Source organism: Xiphophorus hellerii, chromosome 12 (assembly GCF_003331165.1).
Source record: "Xiphophorus hellerii strain 12219 chromosome 12, Xiphophorus_hellerii-4.1, whole genome shotgun sequence".
NCBI classification, from domain to species: Eukaryota; Metazoa; Chordata; class Actinopteri; order Cyprinodontiformes; family Poeciliidae; genus Xiphophorus; species Xiphophorus hellerii.
In genome coordinates this window covers 20,447,221-20,467,143 of record NC_045683.1, presented here as the reverse complement: position 1 = coordinate 20,467,143, position 19,923 = coordinate 20,447,221, and the positions used below count along the sequence as shown (strand labels likewise).

The 19,923-nt window shown below is 38.3% G+C and overlaps 1 protein-coding gene across 3 annotated transcripts in view; it reads left to right on the top strand.

The window, feature by feature from the left end:
- kiaa0825 (KIAA0825 ortholog) overlaps positions 1–19,923 on the top strand; it is a 135,375-nt gene that overhangs the window by 54,574 nt on the left and 60,878 nt on the right. For 2 of the 3 annotated variants that reach the window (XM_032577450.1, XM_032577449.1), the window contains 2 exons: positions 1,283–1,429; positions 3,857–3,951. In XM_032577450.1, the coding sequence (XP_032433341.1) occupies positions 1,283–1,429; positions 3,857–3,951 (242 nt within the window). Of the gene's footprint in view, positions 1–1,282; positions 1,430–3,856; positions 3,959–17,848; positions 17,861–19,923 lie in introns of those variants that run through there. The other variant, XM_032577451.1, reaches the window with a different exon arrangement.

The window sequence follows — 19,923 nt, the reverse complement described above, 5'->3', positions numbered from 1 at the left end:
TGTGCAGGTGACCTCCAGGGTGCAAACCTTCTGTGAGTTCTCTGCCAATAAAATAGCCAGTCACAATGAGCTGATTCAGGATAATGCTGTTCATGTGGAGGAAATGCACCTTTTTAAAAATGAAATAAAAAATATACTATCAAAATGAACACCTGAATTTAACTGGATGGATAGATGAATGTATTTGCCATTTACAAAGAGATGTTTGTTATTTAAGTTTGAATTGGAAAAAGAAAGAGACGTGCTTATTTTGCTAATTAAAACAGGAACATCTTTAAACATCCTTTTCAATTTTCTTTCAGGTCAGTGTTAGATGATTATCTGATATGTAGATTTTTTTTTTTTATTGAACTGATTCAAACTGTAAATTGCAACAGTCCAGATTTTCTCACCTCCTCTGGTTAGGAGAACATCCTGTGGAATAACACAAACAATAAGCAAGACTCCAAGCCTGTAGTTTTTTTAAAATATTATTATTTAATTTGGAGTCCTAGTGAAATTTGGACTGTCTTGAAAAGCTTAGAGAACTATGAAATCTGGCTTTATTATTTTCTAAGCCTTTACAATAAGTACAGAGTGTGAACAAATTCAGACTTTTAATAAAAGGCATACATTTTACGAAACCAGATGTTTTTCTACAATAATTTTAAGAAAAGCTATTTTGGAAACCGCAAGTGCATGCAAGCACCTGTGGATGTTTCACGACGATACTCAGGTGATGGAACAGGTAATGACAAGGTTGTACTCTGGGAGTTTTACAAAATAAAGTCATTAGGAAAACAGCTGAGAAGTGTTCTTCCTTGCTGTCTTATGTATTTACTAATGGAAATGTAGAGAACAGAGTGCCTGGGTAAGCATAATGCAACAGGACAAACTCTCCACAATGCTGTATTCTGCATTTCTTTAAAGACAAACAAAACTGTCAGTGGAATCAGTTTTAAGGAGCTATTCAATTAGAAAAAATGTGACTGGAAATTAATATTACCTTTACTATGCTATACAGTTGTTCCTTTGTTTAGCCTGCAAACTTTGACATTCATTAAAAATTGTTGAATATCCTTAACAGTCTTTCAAATATCTATTGTTTGATGTTGATTCAACTGTATGCTAAATTATCATTTGTGCGTTTTGTTATTCTTTGAGTTTGATGAAAATAGAATGCACTTGTAACATAACTTTTAGCTTTGGAGGTCTGAATCTACAGCTTTTTGTTTTTTTTTAGCTATTTTATGTACCGTACTCATATAATATGTTCCTGTTTTGGCTTACGTTCTGGGTGCAGGAGCTCTTGATGTCTAAACTCAATGGGAACACAGACTCCACAGATCTCTCAGTGAAATTTGATGTCAGCCCAGAGAGTGTCGATCGCACTGCATACTTCAATCCTCTCCTGCAGTTTGACCACATTGGCAAGAAGAGACTGAATCAGGTTTGTTCAGCATAGGGTGTTTCAGTGGGGAAATACTTTCTAATAGGTTCTTATCTACACTTGTACGACTGAGTTAAATGTTAAAGTGAACTTGAACTTTTTCAGACTTTGCATTATTGCCTGGGTATACCTGTTATGTGTCATTTAACTTTAACCAAGGACAAGGGCTTACTGTTGAAGGTGAGGATCTGCCGAGTGCTTAGTGAACTATAGCTCTCTCTGAACTTTTCTGCTCTTTCTTGTTTCCCAAAGGTTGCTGCCTTTTTTCAGGCATGGCACTTTTGGCTGTTAGAAAAGAAAGCTGAAAAAGTAGGAAAATGAAAGATTTTTTTTTCATGAAACTGGGTAAAGTTAAGGTGAATTACTATCTTAAAGTGCAGCTCGTTGGAGCTTTGAAATACATCTTTTGTCATTGCAAACCCAACCTCAGGAGTGCCACCATGATGTTCAGTTTCCTTGGCTCAAAAACATATTCACACCCCTTAAACCTTTTTCTACATATTACCATGCTACCACCAAGAACTTCAGTGTGTTCTTGACATTTTATGTGACATATAGGAGCACGTAATTGTATGTACCTTTTTTATGAAGTATTTTGAAATTTCAGGATTTCCAAAAAAGAGGGCCTTATGATGATTGAAAATAATGTATCGTTTTGCTAGTTTTACTTGTAAATGTGTGTGCATTGCATTTGTACTCAGTCCATTTTACTCTAATACTCCTAAATCAATTAAGTGCAGCCAGTTGCTTTCAGATGTGACCTAATAAGCAAATAAGCAGAGTCCACCTTTTGTAAATTAATCGGTATAAATGCAGCTATTCTGTGAACACCTCAGAGGTTTGCTAAACCCTCCTGTGGTCTGAACACGATGCTCAGGAGGAGTGCGAAAAATGTCACGGTTGGACGGCGGGGAATCAGGGTGGTTGTCCCGTCAGACCATCAATTTCCAAAACCACACACAAAAAAATGTGTAAAGACACACACTGGGTCAATGTGACCCTGCCGAACCGCACACAGAGTAAAAAAATAAAAAACTCATGCCGTCTAAATGACACCATCTCTTAAGACCGCATGAGGGTTGCAGATTGACGAATCTTAATACAGGGCAGTGCTGAAGGAAAACCTGCCACTAACTGCAAGAGACTTCAAACTGTGCCAGAAGGTTTATATTCCTGTAGAAAACGACTTTAATCATAAAACTATAGTGGAATGATGTAAATCAAATAATATAATTGCGTTAGAATGGCCACAGTAAGGTTTGAATGTAAATCCAATTTGTAATTTGCGGCAACCTTTACATAATTACCGTTTCGACTCACTCTCCGTTCAGTTTGACTGCTTGAGCTATTTCGCGAAGAAGAATGGTCAAAATGTCAGTCTGTGGATGAGCTGGAAGAAACAGAATCAACAAGATTCAGAATTTCAAAACACTGCATTAAATTCATTGCAAGTGCAATAATGTTTGTGGGGAGAAATTTTTAAGCCACCGGTATTGAATTTAAAATACTGTCCCTCATAAAAACTAGATTCAATTTTTTTGTGAAATACTGTTGATCTCACAGAAAACAGTCATTGAAATGTTCCTATTTATTTAAAATATATTTATATATGTATTTAAATAACAGAATCAACAATGCTCATTGCCATTGCATTTAAAGATCTGACACATTTTAATCCAAAGACTTTGCCCGTTTTAGGCTTATCACATGAGGCTGCATAGCTTTGCATAGAAACACCCTATTAAGGGAATGATTAAAATGCCTTTTCTGCTTCAGGTGCCAGTGTTGTTTGTCAAATAAAAGGGAATGGAGCGAAAACAAGTTGCATCCATCAATCAACCATTAGGAGGAGAAATAGAACTGGATGGATGGATGGATGGATGGATGGATGGATGGATGGATTGATGGATTGATTGATTGATTGATTGATTGATTGATTGATTTTCTTGTTTTCTCAATAAGACTCAAACCTGGAGTTAATAGTGGCAGTTCAGGGATCAAAGCTAGTCTTATTGTCTTAGTTCTTATGGTGAAATTTACTAAGTGTGGTTGTTGATGTTTACACTTTTTTGTGCCCATGTCCAAGAGAAAGATGGAGAGAGAGAGAAAATGGGGGATGGCAGGATGCCACTGAAGATGGAAAGTGAAAAAGCACAGCAAGAAGAGTAACGACTCACTCCAAAAATTGATTTATCTTTCTATAAATGATGGCTACATCCCCCCAAATGGCTTTATAAATTAATTGCTGTCTTATTGGAATAAAAACCTTCTTGTGCGGACATGATTGATATCCAATGTCGTGGCCTGCGCTGGAGTACCCCCCGCCCCCTCCTTCTTTGTTAGTGGGGTCCCAGCTGGAGCGGTAATGCACTGATGGTATTAACCCTGATTAATAACTAACAATACGCTTTCCTCATACATCAACAGAGCGAAGTGGTTGACTGGACGTGGGACTGGCCTAGGCTGCTGCCAGCCTATGAGGGCATGAGTCAGGTCACCTTCAGAAGTCTGGTAGCCAACAGGTAAGATGTACTTAATAGGTATGTATGGATTCGGACAAGGACTACAAACTAAAACGACATACATTCAATTTGTCAGTTCTTCAGATGACCACCTTGTTCATTTTTGTTTTAAAGCTGAGTTGTGGAAACAGCTAATTAGTAGATTAGATCTTCACAGAAAGATGTTGCTTCTTTCTGTGACAGGTGATTTTTCATAAGAAGTGACTTTAATTGATAAGTTGAGGCGGTGGTGAAATCAGGTGCTGCACAGCTGCAGGATGAAGTTCACACAATAAAGCTGAAAACTGGTCAGTGTCATCCAACCCATATCTGTTTTTGTTGGCACGCTGATTTTAATTTGCTTGTTTTGTTAATAACAGTACCTCTGCTCTGTGTTGTCTTCATTTGAACTAAATGAAACAGAGCACAGAAGCAGTTTTTGGCTCATTTCGTTGTTGCGTTTTTTCCTAATTATTAAGAGCCACAGTGTCTCCCTTAAATCACAATGGAAGTTTTTTCGCCTTTCAAAACAACAATCTTTCATATATGTGTCCAACCTCACCCTGCCGCTGCAGAGTTCTCTTCAAAAGAGTGGGTTTTCCACAGAAAGCTCTCTTCTCTGTCTTAATTATTTATAGTTTTGTTGAAATTATACAATACAACGGAGTTTTATTATATAGGATGAAAGTTGCATTGTGGATTGGTAGAAGGATGTTGGAGCCATATAGGGTTTTGCTCCTTTTGCTGCTTTATGATGATGACAATTGCAGTGGTTTTGAGTGGGGTTAATGTTTTTGCAGGGGCTTTGATAAGGGGTGCACTAAGTTAATTTCTTTTAGTTTAAATAAGGGATCATATTTGCATGTTCCTATGTACTTAGTCTTTCTTGTTAAAATTTCACAAGTTTAAGTCATAAAGAGAACTCTATATCCACTCTTCAGCACAATGTCTCTCTGTCATCCAGAATCATGTTTCTTTATCCTCTTTTGTCTTCAGCTTACCTTACAGGCATTGAGACCATTGTTTTTTCTTCTAAATTGGGAGCTACATAAATATATATAGCAATATTTTTCTGTTAAAATTCTTATTTTAAAAAATCTCTTACCATCCATCTCACTATCAGTGGTGGCAAATGTGGATGCTTGTCCAGCCTAGTGGCCAGTGGATAAAAGAAATGAACCTCTCTTTTATGTCATATATAACCCAAGGAAACAAAATATCAGATTATTATTTAGTAGAATCTAAAAGCTGTAGTCCTCTTAACAAAGTGAAATACGTGGAGACTCAGTGGTAAAGCAGCACAAATGAACGTAGAGGCTGAAGTTCTTGATGCAGCTTCAAGGGTTTGATTGGTGACCTGAGTCGCTATCCTGCAAGTTTTTTCCCTCTCTGCCCTTCCTGTGAAGCTATTATTAAATAAAGTGAAATATTACAAATCTTAAAGGGCTTGATTTATATTTATTTTAAAGCGAGCATTAGTGATATCAGTAGTTGTATCCCTAATGGAGTTCCTCCCCCCCACTGAATAAATTTACAGATTAAAGATGGGTTTTTTTTCCTAAAGTGAGAGATTATATAACTGCAGTAAAAGATATATTTATTTTAGCTGTTTGCACATCTGATCCAGGGATGCCTGTAAATGTCTCAGATGTTTTGTAAAATGCATTAAGTGCATGTGTTTTACCTGATCCGAGCTTACTTGGAGATCTCAGGACTAATAAAATTGAGCTGATGATGGATAAAGACTGGCTGGCTCAGATCTCAGTGTCACCTGACTGAAGTTTTTTTTGCCTAAGACCACCTTTCCTGTCCCATCCTCCCATTCCTCTCTTCCCCTCCTGCTCTGCAACAGGCATAAATATTTATGCAGGTATGTGACACATATTAGATTGCAGTACTTCAGGCTGTTCCCTGTTCTCCATTCACAGCTGTCACGCTGCCAGCTATCAGGGAGCTATGGGGCTACTGCACCTTGTCTCCACGCCTACGCCCAATCCATTCTAAATCACTGCCATTGTAACACACACACACCTTTCTAACAAAGGGCAAGCTCTGCATCTGCCAAGGACACGGGCCTAATAAGGGTGAAGTACGCAGCACTGTGCTATGCTGTGACGAGCGTTGTCGCCTTCATGCCTCTACCTCATCTTCCCACATACACATAACCCATTCTTCCCCTCCCTTATTTGCTGCTTTGTTGCATGGTAAAACAGGGACTGTCATAGCTTGACTGAGCCAAATTAGGGTTAGGGCATTCATGAATAGAAACTGGATAAGGTGGATATTAAGTCAGATAGAGGAAGGCAGAGAAATAGAGAGATTGGAGCTTGCAGTTTGAGATTGTGAGTGACACGTTAAGAGACGACAGTCAATTTTCATAAGGAACTAAAAGAAAAATAGGAATAGGAGGGGGTAAAAGTTATATAATTTACCCTAATCTCCCAATATCAAAGTGTCTTAAATGCTGTCATTTCCATCATTAGCCGCTCTTTGTTAGGCCTGAGGAGTGGATTTCATGGAGGATTTGGAGAATGGCTTTGGTTCTGCCTGAGTCACTCACAGAAAGCAGGAAGCTGGTTCCATGACTGCTGACATGTAAGCTGTCAAACTTTCCCTTGGATTCATAAGTGCTCAAAAATATCTCTTGAGCTATAGAAGTTAATTCTCAGATAGGCATGTTTGATCCACTGAGCTGTTTTGTTGAGATGAGAATGAGGCACTTTGTATATCATTGGGATATTTTCATACAGACAACAATTGGTTTTCTTCCACTTTAGTTGCTGGGAAAATTGTAGCATACAGGATATTATATATATATATATATATATATATATATATATATATATATATATATATATATATATATATATATATATATATATACAAGTTCTTTCCAGTAATTTAGAACAAAAAATTTAATGTATTTTATTTATGTAGTTCAATAAGTGAAACTCAAATTTACTAGATTTTCTACATAGAAACTAAACTTGTTAATACAGAATGATGTATTAGAAGTGTTTAATTCTGATTATTTTTGATTAAACCCTATAGCTTACACTACTACTACAAATTTTTAAAATTATAACGCACTTTACGTGTACATCTCAAAGTGCTACAAAATGACCAAAAAAAACTCATTAACCAATGTAAAAACAATAGTACTTGTTTAAAATATCAATCATAAGATCTTAAGAAGGTTTTCCAAAAAGCAGCTTATCAGAAAATTATTATTTTATGTAATAACATTTTTTGTTACTTTACATGCAATACTTATGTAAGTCATAATCACCAAGATTAACACAACAAAGTTGCTTTGTATAACTGTATAGTTAATGTATATAAGTATCACTGTTTGAACTAAGCTACTTACCCCCATTGTTTTCAATAAAAAAGTGAAATAGTGAGATTTCATGACAATCTTAGTTGTAGCAGTGATGCCCAATATGAATGTTTGAGTTGTATAAAATAAGATAAATCATTCTTACTTTCCATGGTCCACAGTTTTCTTTCCATCTTAAAAGTTTTAGTCTCCTTGAACGACTTCTCTTTTCTGTACACAGATGATGTTATTTCTTCCTCACCAGACTTTGTGAGTTAGCAGAGTGGCCCATTGGCCTCCAATATATTGTTATAGTGGCAGGACAGTTATTGTGCCCAGGTTTTATGTCACATTCTAATGGAGCAAGGCTATGAGTTAAGGGCGCTGGGCTTTTAAACCAGAGCTGTTAAATCACAGTTCAGATGACTTCATTAGCTGAGCTGGACACACACTGGAACATTTGAGCCTTTGCACACAAACACACACATTTCCCCGCACACACGCCCTCGCATACATACATACACTTACACTCCGCTACCTTGACAATGTAACATCAGGGCCAGACAGGAGGCATAGTCAATTTATACAGGTGTGTGTGTCCTTCTTTGTCACCTGTCACTTCCGTTCCCTCAGCATGATGGCTCATCCATCATCTGCAGATTGAGCTTTTCAGCAGAAACTAGACTGATTAATACTACAGGACCCCCAGGGTTGACTAGCTGACTGGCTGACCTGACTTCCATTCCACACTGGCTTTTGATATGTATGTATGTAAGTAGATTGATAGCTTCTTTGCGAGGTAACTTTTTAGACTACTTATCTGTTTACTACAAGGTGGCCTAGGTTGGGTGGGAGTTTTGTAATTGATGAAAAAGCTGTTTTATTTTGTTGGTGGATGATGAGATACGAATATATTGACTGAAAATCAAAGAAGCTGACTGTACTATTTATTTTGATAGCTTTGATGATGAAACGCAAATTAAAATATTCGAAAATAATTTCTAGAAGGAATCCATTTGGGGATCCCAAAATCTTTCCAGGGGGAAAAAGATTGTGGTTCATCCAGCGAGTTCCATGTATGGCCTGGAGCCTCCTTCCAATTGGACATGTCTGGATGACCTCCAAAGGATGGCAGTCAAAAGGCATCCTGATGAAATACCCAAACCATCTCACCTGACTCTTTTCAATGCAGCAACTCTGCTCCGAGCTTTCCCTTTTAACAACTTTTTATTCCTAAGAGAAATCACAACCACCTTAGAAGGGAAGTTTGTTTAAACCACTTACCTCTAAGACGTAATCCTTGGAGACATGATCCGTATCTTACCATTGGTAAGGGTCAGGTTGTAGATGGATTATTAAAATTGAGCTCATTGCTTTTTTAGCTCAGCTTCTTTTTCACCATTGTTAAACAACAGGAACTCTGCACATGAGGCAAAAACCCGTCTATTTGTAAACATCATAAAACGGATCACTGACTAGTTACAGCCCTGATGAGGCCTAATCTGCTCAGGGAGCAACCTTGCTGTCGTGCAAAAAATGTGGACGCAGTTCATACTTTAGGTTTACAAGGACCAAATAAGCCTTAAAGGCATCCTCAGCACTCTGTACTTCTGCCCCCTCAAAATGCCTCATTTTGCCTCATTCCTGTTTTTTACATACAGGAATACATTTCTATTTCTTTCTAACTCTTTCAAGAGCTTTTTTCATGTTTATGGGGTGACTGCTTGTTTTCTGATGTATAAAGGTAACATCACTTTGTGAAATGCCAAAACCCCTTACATTATTTTGCTTAACATGTGATCTAAACTGGGGTTTATGGTGGTATACTTGTTACCACCACTGGCTTGCAGCAAATAAGATCCAAGGTGTGAATCATGGGTCGGGTTTTTCTGGATGTGTGTGCTCTCTTCTAGCACTGTGGCTTTCTTCAACAGACATGAATGCTAGCTTAATTGTTTCATTGGGTATGAGTATGTGCATCCAATAGCTGTTTTTTCTGATTCTCTCTGTTGGCCTGCAAATTTCTGGAGACTCCTCCTCTCACCTATTTATCCTCTGGAATTGACACAACCTCCCAACCCCCCAACCTTATAATCATAAGCAGATATAGAAAATGAATGATGTTGAAGGATAGACATAATTCATTTGAAGAAACTTGCAAGCAAATGATCTGAATTAAGTGTCACTATTTTATAATTGAAATGTATTCTGCCCCATTCTTAAACTTAGGAGGCACTCATTCTTATAATTGCTGGAAGTCAAAGTATGAAGTGTTTCAAATGAATATGAAGAGTTTTCTCCTCAGTTAGATGTATACAAACGGATAACTCATCTGCCTTGTCCTTGGTGAGCCTTTGAAAGAAACCTTTTCCACAGTGAGCACTTGAAACACCGTTCCTCCATACTTTTGTATCAAAGAGTCAAAAGAAACTCAACACCTCTATAGGCTGGGATTAATAGCAACTTTACTGACCCTTCACTTTATTCTTTCTTTTGATTGTGCCAAAGTCTTTCATGTCATTTTTCTTTCCCATACAAAGAAAATAAAACAGAAGAAAGTGTGGTGTATTGCCCCAGACAGAAGTCAGGTTTTAACTGTCATCTGCCAAGGTGACTTTGTAAAACTATATTCCAGTGCCTGTATGTCAGCGAAGGTCCTCTGACCTGGTTGATAAGGGGCAGCTAGCTATGAGGAATGACACTTCATGTGTCACAGGGCACTCTTCCACTCCATCACTTGGACCTAGTATCATCCAAGGACATTACCTGTGGTAAGACACCACTGGTGCCCCTTCAAAAACGGGATGGGAAAATGTGAGGGCCTTACACTGCTCACCTATCAACTCAGGTTCTACTCAGCACATTCGAATGTTATTGAAAGTCAATTTATTTCAGTAAGAATTCTAAAAGTGAAACTCATATAATATACAATCACGTTTATTTATTTATGTCTGGTGATTTAATAAACATGGATTACAGCATAAAATCTGGTTTCTCATAAATAAAAACTGAAAATTGCCAATGTTTTTTAAAGCAGAAATGGAAGCATGCGGAAAAGTGTGTGACTGTCCTGTATACTATGTGGACCCTGAACTTGGTTGGAGCTCATTTTGCATCAGCTTCACATGGCATAGAGTCGCTCAGCCTGTGGCACTGCTGTAATTTTAGGGAAGCCTAACCATCTTAAATGGACTCTAATATGTTTACTGAGCCAGTCTATGTTAGTTTCTTCTAAATTCTTGTGCCATGTACAGTCCTTTATGGTCATATAAAGGCTGTAATACAACAGTTTTTCATTCACTTAACTTTTTGTGCCTTGCAGTCCTTGTGAATGGTGTCATTAAATGTTCGCTGAGAAATTATCTTTTCAGCAGTTTTTCTTATCGTTGTGTTAGTCATAACATTTTCTTATTTTTTTTCAAACTATTTCGTCAGTTCTACATAATATTCCAATTTTCAGAAAAAACAAACTATGCGTTTTATTAGATGTAAGCCATAGCCATCAAAATTCAACAAAATAAACACACACATCAATGTGTGTGTGTGATCAATATGTATGTGAGTTTTGGTTTTCAAAGGGAATTACTGAAAAGTTATACTGATGCACATACTGTATATGCCTGAGCTAAGTTTCAAAGCTTTTTTTAATTTTTATTTTGTTGAGTAAGCACTGTTGTTTTCTATTTTTATAAAATGATAAACAATAGCCATAACAGATTTTTAAATGGCCTATAGGTTAAGTAATTCAATATTGTAAGCGATAAAGAAACGCTCAAACAACAAAGTGTGTCCTCTGCATTTACTGATCGTTTCTGTTACCCCTTAGGTCCATAACAATAGCAGTTTGTGGAAAAATGCCAGTCTGTGGCATTCTCTTGCTTGAGCAGCTCCTTAAATTGCAGCAATAGACGCTTGTGCTTTCAGAAAGTGGGCAATCGCCATCTGTTCCTGGGCGCTGCCATATGGTGGGCTTTTTTCTCAGGGAATAAAATAAAAACAAATATGTCAGAATGTTCGTCTTCCTCCACGGACGCTGATCAACCTGGGGAAAAGCTGGATCGGAGTGTGTCTGGATTAATGGTCTTACTTTATGCTTCAGGGAATGAGGAAATGTTTGTGCTTGTGTTTGCTGGGGCTCTGTGTAGGTGTGCGATGACTGTACACGTGCATCCTTTGTGAGGGCATGTACATGCTAATGTATGTGCCTGTTCCTGTAAGTGTTTACTGAATCATTTATCTGACTTAACGGGGAAAATCTTATCTTTTAGTTTTCAAGCAGCTGGTTGCCCTAGTTTAGGTTGCATTAAAAACACACACAGGAGAAAAGGAGCTTCAAGGTTAGCCAGAGTGACATTTCATGGCTGCTACTGCCAGAAAAACAAGGAGAGATGCTCTCGAGCCATCATCAGGCTCTCTGTCTTGCAAGGCCAGGAATTCAAAAGACTTGTCAGTTTTGAAAATCAGGGGAGTGTGATGTGTCATTGAGGAAGGGCTGCTTTCTTCTCTCATCGTTCCTCTTGTGTGTCCCTTCCACTGACTGACAGCTAGAGATGGGAGTCTGTTTTGGTCGAGACAGAATGTATCTTTTGTCTGCTTGGTTATACATGCTGTGTTTAGTCTTCGCTACCTTTGAACAGCACTGACACATTGAAGTTTTCATTAGCCGTAAGCAGGTGGCGTTGGCGAGGGAAGGCCTACTGCATATGCTGATATGCACGTGTTTCTGCACTAGGCCAAGTGGTCTAAAGCAGGCACATCGTGGAGGGAGTACCGTACATGTGTCCGCCTGCACAAGTGTGTGTGAATGTTCAGCATTACACTTTAGTGTATGTTATACTTGGAGGTTTGCTCCAAAGGCGAATAAATCAGTGATGCCTGGGATAAGGCCATGGCCCCTCCTCAAACTGCACAGACAAGCTGAGAGGCTCATTAATCAAACGGCCAGTCACAGATGTGATGGCTTCCACACAAACCGCCAGCAGACTGTGAAAGTCACATCCAACAGAGTCAACTGTCAGCCAGGCAGGCAGGCTGCACTTTCCTCCCCACTTCGTTCTTTTTCCACCCCCTGTTGTATTTATCTCTCACTCTCCCTTTACCTTCTCTCACCTCCAGCATGATGCCTCGGTGTGATACATCTCAAATATTTGTCTTGTCCCTCTAAAAACGATCTCAAGGGTCGAGGAAAATCCATCTTCTCAGAGAGTGGTCATGGTCAGACCATTTTGGAGGCACGAGACATCAGTCATTACTACACATGACTCTGCTCGACGTGCTAACAGCAGAGCAAAAGAACACATTTTGTTCTGTAACCTTTGCTGCGCAGGCATCTATTGTAACCTGTTTGTTTGATATCTGTATTTCGCTGTCCCAAAGAAGAGTTGCTTCATGTTATTAAATATATATATATATTTAGTGCCTTGTAAATGGTGTTATCTCCTGTTAACTTTTTCATGTTCTGTGGAAAGGTTGCATATAATTATGAGGTGTAGTTCTTACAAGTAGATGTAGGAAGACAGTATACAGTCCTCTTTAAATAACAAACAGTGCAACCAGCTGCCTTCAGAAGTCAGTTAGATACTAAATACACCACCTGTGCATAATCAGAACTCAACAAAGAAAACAGCTAGTCTGTGAAATACAATGAGGTTTGTTAGAGAACATTAGTGAACAAAAAGCATCATGAAGAGCAAGGAACACATCAAACAGGTCATCTAAACTCACAGACCAAACACGTACAGTATTTATCTGAGATAGGAGCCGATAGGAACTTTGTAACCCTGGTAGAGCTGCAGATGTGGCATTTATGATAAAGTGGCAAGAAGAACTCAACTTTATTCTCTGCTGTGGGTGGGTGGAAACTGATTTCCCCATTAACTGTGTCAGAGTATTTAAAGTGAACACTTGTAAAACAGCCATTTAAACAAAATTTGATCAAATAGGGTACCACATAATTCAGTTTAATTACTAATGTTATTTTTGTCTTGTTGATTCCAGTTACTTTTAATTGTACTGGTACATGCTGGATAAGACATATCCGGAATGCAACTTACTGTCATCACATGTCCTGTGACATGGTTGTCTTATCATATTTTATCTGATAGGATAAGATCTCATCATATCTTATCACATCAGATATTATGTTACCTTATCTGGTACGCAGTAAGGCAAGGCAAGGCAAGGCAACTTTATTTATATAGCACCTTTCAGCCAAAGACAATTCAAAGTGCTTGTACAAAGAAGTTAAAAACAACGCAGTAAAATAACATAATAGAATCTTGAACACTAGGATTATTCTGTTTTCACAACAGTCTTTATATTTTTAAAGTGTATAGGAGGTTTGTTTTTCTCATACTTTGCACTCTGCAGAACTCCTCAGGTAAAGATGTGCAAAAACCCTTGTAAATAATTAATCTTTTACTAGGTTTGCAAAATCTGTCTGTGAATTTTTATTTTTATTTTTTGCTGTTTATAAACAGGGAGCTGTGGAGATTTCTGTGCCTTTCTTCCTGTCCTCCTCAATGTGCATGATGGAAACTCATCCAGCTCCACGAATTTGTCACAAAATTTCTTTCAATGTTTACCTTTTTAAATGTACAATTGAATGAAACCTGTTTATGTCTATGTTGTCACCTGACAGTTGTTCTGTTTTCAATTCCTTTTCTGACAGTGAAAATGTACAAGCTAAGGTAAGCAGCCAATTTCATGACAATTGTTCTCTTATCTTGCCCATTTTGAGAAGTAGGTAAGGAAAATGATCCTATTTCCTTGCCATATTCATACCTTTGGGGGAAATAGAGAATCATAGGTTGCTAATTAGTTTTTTGACACTGATCTTTTTTTTTATTTTAAAAGTATGTAATAAAATGTGCTTCACTTTCACTTTTGTAGGTACTCTCAAGAGTGCCACTAATTGTGACGCTGGTGATTTTCAGAGAAAGCTTTTTTTTACCCATCCCATTTTTATGCCCGCAAAAAAAAAAGGATCACCTTAAATGTTTTTCTTTGTCAGCCAATTTGGAAGGACAAGCTTATTGTTAAGGGCAAGTGATGTTAAAGTGGTGGGCTGTCTGACACTGTTTCTGTTGTTCTTACTGATTTACTGAGATGCCTTTATAGCTACTGCTGCAGACCTTTGTCAACAGTCACATTCGCTCTAATGAATGAACACCTCTCAGACCCTCTCAGACTTTGAGCTTTAGCTTGCAGGATGGAAATGTTTTATCATTTTATTGAATGATACTGCAAATCAACTAATTTACATGAAATGCACTGGTCCTAATTTGGACTTTTTCTTTTCACATAAAAATGAAACCAAGTTTACTGAATTACATAATTATTAATTTTCCAAACATCTGCTCCTCCCTGTTCCCATTTATTATAATTCACTCTAGAAAAGAGCAGGAGTTAAAAGCCTAAAACATTGTGTCTGAGCGTGTGTCCTCCTGTGAGAGATGGTGAGGGTGTGTTCTGTTCTGATGGCACATTACGAGGTCCCATCCCATCGCCAGGCTCATTAGCCCATCGGCGGTGCCCAACCAGCCCCAGCCAATCGTCGCTCTCGACTTGGCTTTGCCATTTGCATGTGGTCCAGAAAGAGATAATTAGAGGGATCTCTGCCTGTCACTGTTAATCTGGGACTTAGTGAAGGGCTGTGACGCCGACATGCTGATGGACTGACACACGTGCTACGCACACACGCTATAGTGTGATACTGGTGGAATCCAATACAGACGCAGAGAGATTCCAAGGAGAATTACAGTACCTGCATGCGCACACATGCAAAGCCTATATGCACAGGCTATCACATGCAAACACTCCCTCTGCTATCCTCCCTTTCCAACTCTGAATGTCAGCCTTTGAGGCTCTTGACTCGTGACCAGTAGAGTTGTCTTTTTGTCATCTTTCTTATCTCTCATCCCACAGCACACTGCACTAAAGTATATCAGTCTCCTCTCCATTGGTATGTGAATGATCGCATGTTGATTCTGTGGCTGTTTACACCAGTTGTACTACGCTGTTGACAGAGGTTTTAGATCCCTGCTCAGATAGACTGTGCGCTTGTTGCTTCCCAAACAGGCAGAATGCTCAATAAGCCTTTTGAACAAGCCCAGCTGTCAGCCTTATATACAGTACTTTTGCACACATACACACATCCCAACAAACATGAACATGGGCTTGTGCGCTGGCACGTCCCCAGACACACACACAAATGCAGAAAACGCACACATGGCCTGATTGGCAGGCCTCCTGTTTCGCTATAATTCCGACTGATTTATCCAATCAATCTCACTTGGAGAGCTGCTAAAGCGTTGACTAATATTAAGAGTACAACATGTGACAATTAAAACATCCTTCAGGTAATTACAGAGCTGGTTTAGCAGCAAACAACTCAGGCATTTTATAAATTCAGCCTGTTGCCCGTGTTCTTTATTTGTACCTGTTTGAAAGTTAATCGGGGGAAATGAGGTACATCTGTGAACGCTTCCACCGTTAATGTACTTGTCACGTATTATGTAAAATATCACATCATTAGCTAAATGTGTCTATGCAAATATTGACTCTCTTCATCTAATTGAATATCATAAACGGTTTTATATCCTGAACAAGAAAAGTCTTGCAGCAGGGCTGGATAGATGTTCCTGTCATTGCCCAGCCCATTTCTATGCAATGACAGCTAGTCCCCTCTTTTTGCTCTCTCGGGGATCGCTAAATGGTGCATGTTGAGAGAGTGGGTGAGTACGATTGCCGACCTTATCTGTCCTGCTGTGTGACCCTGTGTCACCACTGATGGCACATAATGGTTGACACTTGACTTTCGGGGCTTTTTAAGTGCCAGGAGTGCCCAATGTGCTGGATTCATATTCTAATGCAGGCATCTTTGCCCTCTGAGCCTCCAGCCTTTTGTCCAGGAGCCCTCGCTACATTTGTTTCTGTTTCTTTTTGTTGTCTTCCAGTCATCATTTTTCTATTTCAACATGTTTCTCTTGTGCCAAAAAGTATATCAAGCGTACAGCAATAAAAAAATGTTAGAACTCAAGCAGTCTTTCCTTCTGCCTGAATCGCTGGTGGATCTGAACGGGTCATGCATGACGTGACTTTTTTGTCACTTCTGAAAAGGCAGAGAATCCAGATAGAAACAGTCAACTTCCTTTATATCTCTAATAAAAAATGTTGTTTTGCCTGTATGCAACATTGTTATCTTACCATCACGTAGCTTTGCTACTAAGATCCAAGAAATTTTGAGGATTAAAATTAGGATGGACTATTCAGACCAAATCAAACGACAGTGAAAACTAAATAACCTCAGAATAAAAAACATTTTGCATTAACTCACACATATCTAGTTAACCAATGAGAACATTTATTTAATAAGGAGTATTTACTGATGATTTATATTATGCCCAGCTTACATTGAATGTTGTTGGAACGCTCTAATTCTATGAAATAGGAGAGACTATAAACCCTTATCACATCATACTAACTCTGAGCGAGTTCCTTTTAGTAGATGTTTTTTACTGGAATCATATAACTGTATACACATGGTAGCAAGGTGGTATAAAATGACAGTCGGTCTAACAGAAACTTCAAAAGTATGAAATAGCATGGAGGTAAAATGACCAGTATCCATTATGTCACAAGTGTATTTTGTCATTTCAACAAAAATGTAGTCAGTTCTTAGTATACAAATCCAAAATATAGAATATGCATGCGCTAGCACATCGGGTATAAATCCTCAAATCTAAAAAGAAAAAGATCTCATTTAACATTCTGTCCATGCTGTAAATATCATATGTGTGTTTGTGTGGCCAATGACAACTATGTGCTTGCACCCTCGCGCTTTTGCTTCTCCACCTTTGTAGCTCTTTAGTCTATGTTTGTCTCAACTCTGTCTCCTTTTACCTGCTTTTGCTTCCCGTCTCTGCTATCTTCTCTGTGAAACCATCATGGGTCATGTTTTTTGAGTCTTTGATCACTGAGTAGTCTTTCAGCGTGTTGACTACAAGGCCTCTCACCTCCCCGGTGGTTGTTGCTAAAAAAGGGGCACACTTATCTGCCTTCTGTGATGTTGATGGTTGAAAGCATTTGCTGATCTTGAAAGACTCTGTTTCTTTCTGAGTGTGTGCGTGTGTGTGTGTGTGTGTGTGTGTGTGCGGGTGTACTTTTGCGTATATGTGTGTGTCCACTCAGACATGATAAAAGACTCACGGTACTGTGTTGTGATCCGTTGAAACTACATATAGCCACGTTCCGAGCTGGTTGTTAAGAAAAGCATTCTTACATGGTGATCCGCCGATGATAGTCACGTGAAGGTACCATCATTTTGGTAAAGTTCTAGTATGATTTTTAACAATTTTAGTAATCCAAAGTTACACTTTACGTTTCTCACTACCTTGAAGATTCTGTGTCGTTTTGCTTTTTCTGTTACAAGATGGAAAACTTCCTTTACTGTGTCATAATGGGTCTGTCCTCAGGGCACAAACTCTGGTTCAAACAGGAAAAAAAAAAATCTTTTTTAGTCTTTGCATTTCATATCTGTATTCAGTCTCCAAGTCTCTTTCCTCTGACATCCAACTGCAGAATGCTCCCTTTTGTTAGATGCAGGGGATGGCCCTGATATGACAGCTTGTGATGCTAGCCCAAGTTGTTTTTGACAGACGACAAAGACTAAGGAAAAGAGGTAAAGAATAAAAACAGCAACATGATGGCAAAGAGTTGGCTTTTTTTTTCTTAGACAATGAATTAGGTTTTCAAAAATCAATTTTTTCCTCATCCATTTTAAAAAATCCCATCTATTTTTGCCTTGTCATGACTGTTAAGAACAGTCTGTGTGATTGAATTTGCCTCTGGAAATATTTAGTGATTCTGATTAATTGTTTGGACTCAGGGCCTGGGCTTTCGGGAAACATATTTTAGAGGTCCCCTCCTCTATGACATTATGTAAACAGGTCTACCCTTTGCAGCAGATTGAGTGGTATTATTTGACATATTGTGCTGATGCATGCCAGTCCATAAGAATGCCAATGACAATCATGGTGGAGGATATTTAGATTACTGTTGAGGCTCCTTGTCCCGTCTCTTTCTATCTGGTCTCCTATCATTCTGTCTGTTTTGTAATCTGTTTTTTCTTCCTTTTGAGTTTGACTTGTAGGAATAAAGAGCTTGTCACAAAGGTACAGGAAGTTCTATATGAGTGTCTACAAATGTTTACGTGGGATGTTTTTTGTTGTTCTTTTGAATGGGTTTGATCATGGCAGAGTGAAATCAGGACTGTAATTCTCAATCAGGCAGCCTGCCTCACTTTCCTGTCTCAGTATGTCTCCTTTAAGACCTTTAAAATAAGTTCTTTTCTTCACTGTGTGGTAGACCTTGCCTCTACCCCATACTGTTCTCAAGGTCTCTGCTTCCATTTTGTTTGGTCTCTATCCTTCATAAGCATGATCCTTTAGATATATGTTCTTCATGTATGTTTTAACCCTCAAAGAGTTGACCCTATTAGGTCAACTCTTTGCATGAGACCTTCCAAATTATCTATATAAGACTTTCTACCAACCCTCTGTTTAGTGCTTAAACAAATCTAAGGCACATTTATTTAATCTAAATGTTAATTAATGATCATAATAATACATGCCATTTCTTGGAGGTGTTGTATGGTCATTTTGATACTGCTATATTAACTGCAATCAGTGTTGGTGGAATACAGTAACAATTAACAAAACCACTTCTGCCAGAAAACTCAATGAAAACCTTCAAACATTACTATTGCCTTGTAAATTATGTTCAGTTTTATGAAACATGTAACTTGAATTAAGTTGATTATTTTAATTATTTCATTATTTGTAATTATTATATACTGACATCTTTTATATTCATTGGGATTAATGATTAAATTTATGTTGACATGTTGGCAACATATGCACCAAATAAACTATAAAAAATAATAAAATCATTAGTTTTTTTTTTCACTTTCTGTTTAAAAGCCTATTATATGTTCAGTTATGCACTGTTTTAAATATTGATGGCTTATTGTTTATATGGTTACCGTCTATGCAGTGTAATATCAGTGTAGGCTGATATCCGTCTCTGCGCGTCTGTATCACTGAGTCGCTATAGTTGATATCCTTGTCATCTCAGCATCTTAGACCTGACAGCACCGATTATAATCAGCACTCCCTTCAGCCATCCCTTCAGCTATCTTCTTTTTTCCTTGTAACACATCCAGCTGATATATAGTAGTTGTATTTGTCTTTCCGTGATTGTTTGCTCTGTCAACATTCTCCTCTAGGTTGTCTATGTTTCTTGATAAAATTTTGAGCGTTCATTTGTGGCCAGGCAGGCTTACAGCTATTCCACATATTTCAAAGGTCCGTTTAATGCTCCTATTGGTGTCTCTTGGAACATTTTTTGGAAATCTTATTTTCCAGTCATATCATGCATGATAAAAATTATCTTCACTTTTGGTTTTGCTTAATTGTCTTTGTCTTTCCCATGATAGAAACTCATCTTAAGCACCTTCCTGGCTGTGGGAGGAAGTCAGAGTACCTGAGTAGAGCCCACAATTGCACAAAGTGAACATGGAAACTTCATGTTGATAAGTTCTGGTCAGGATTAGTACTTAGTACTGCTAATCACTCTCCGTGTTGCATTGCTCTTGCCACCCTTTGCTCTTCCCC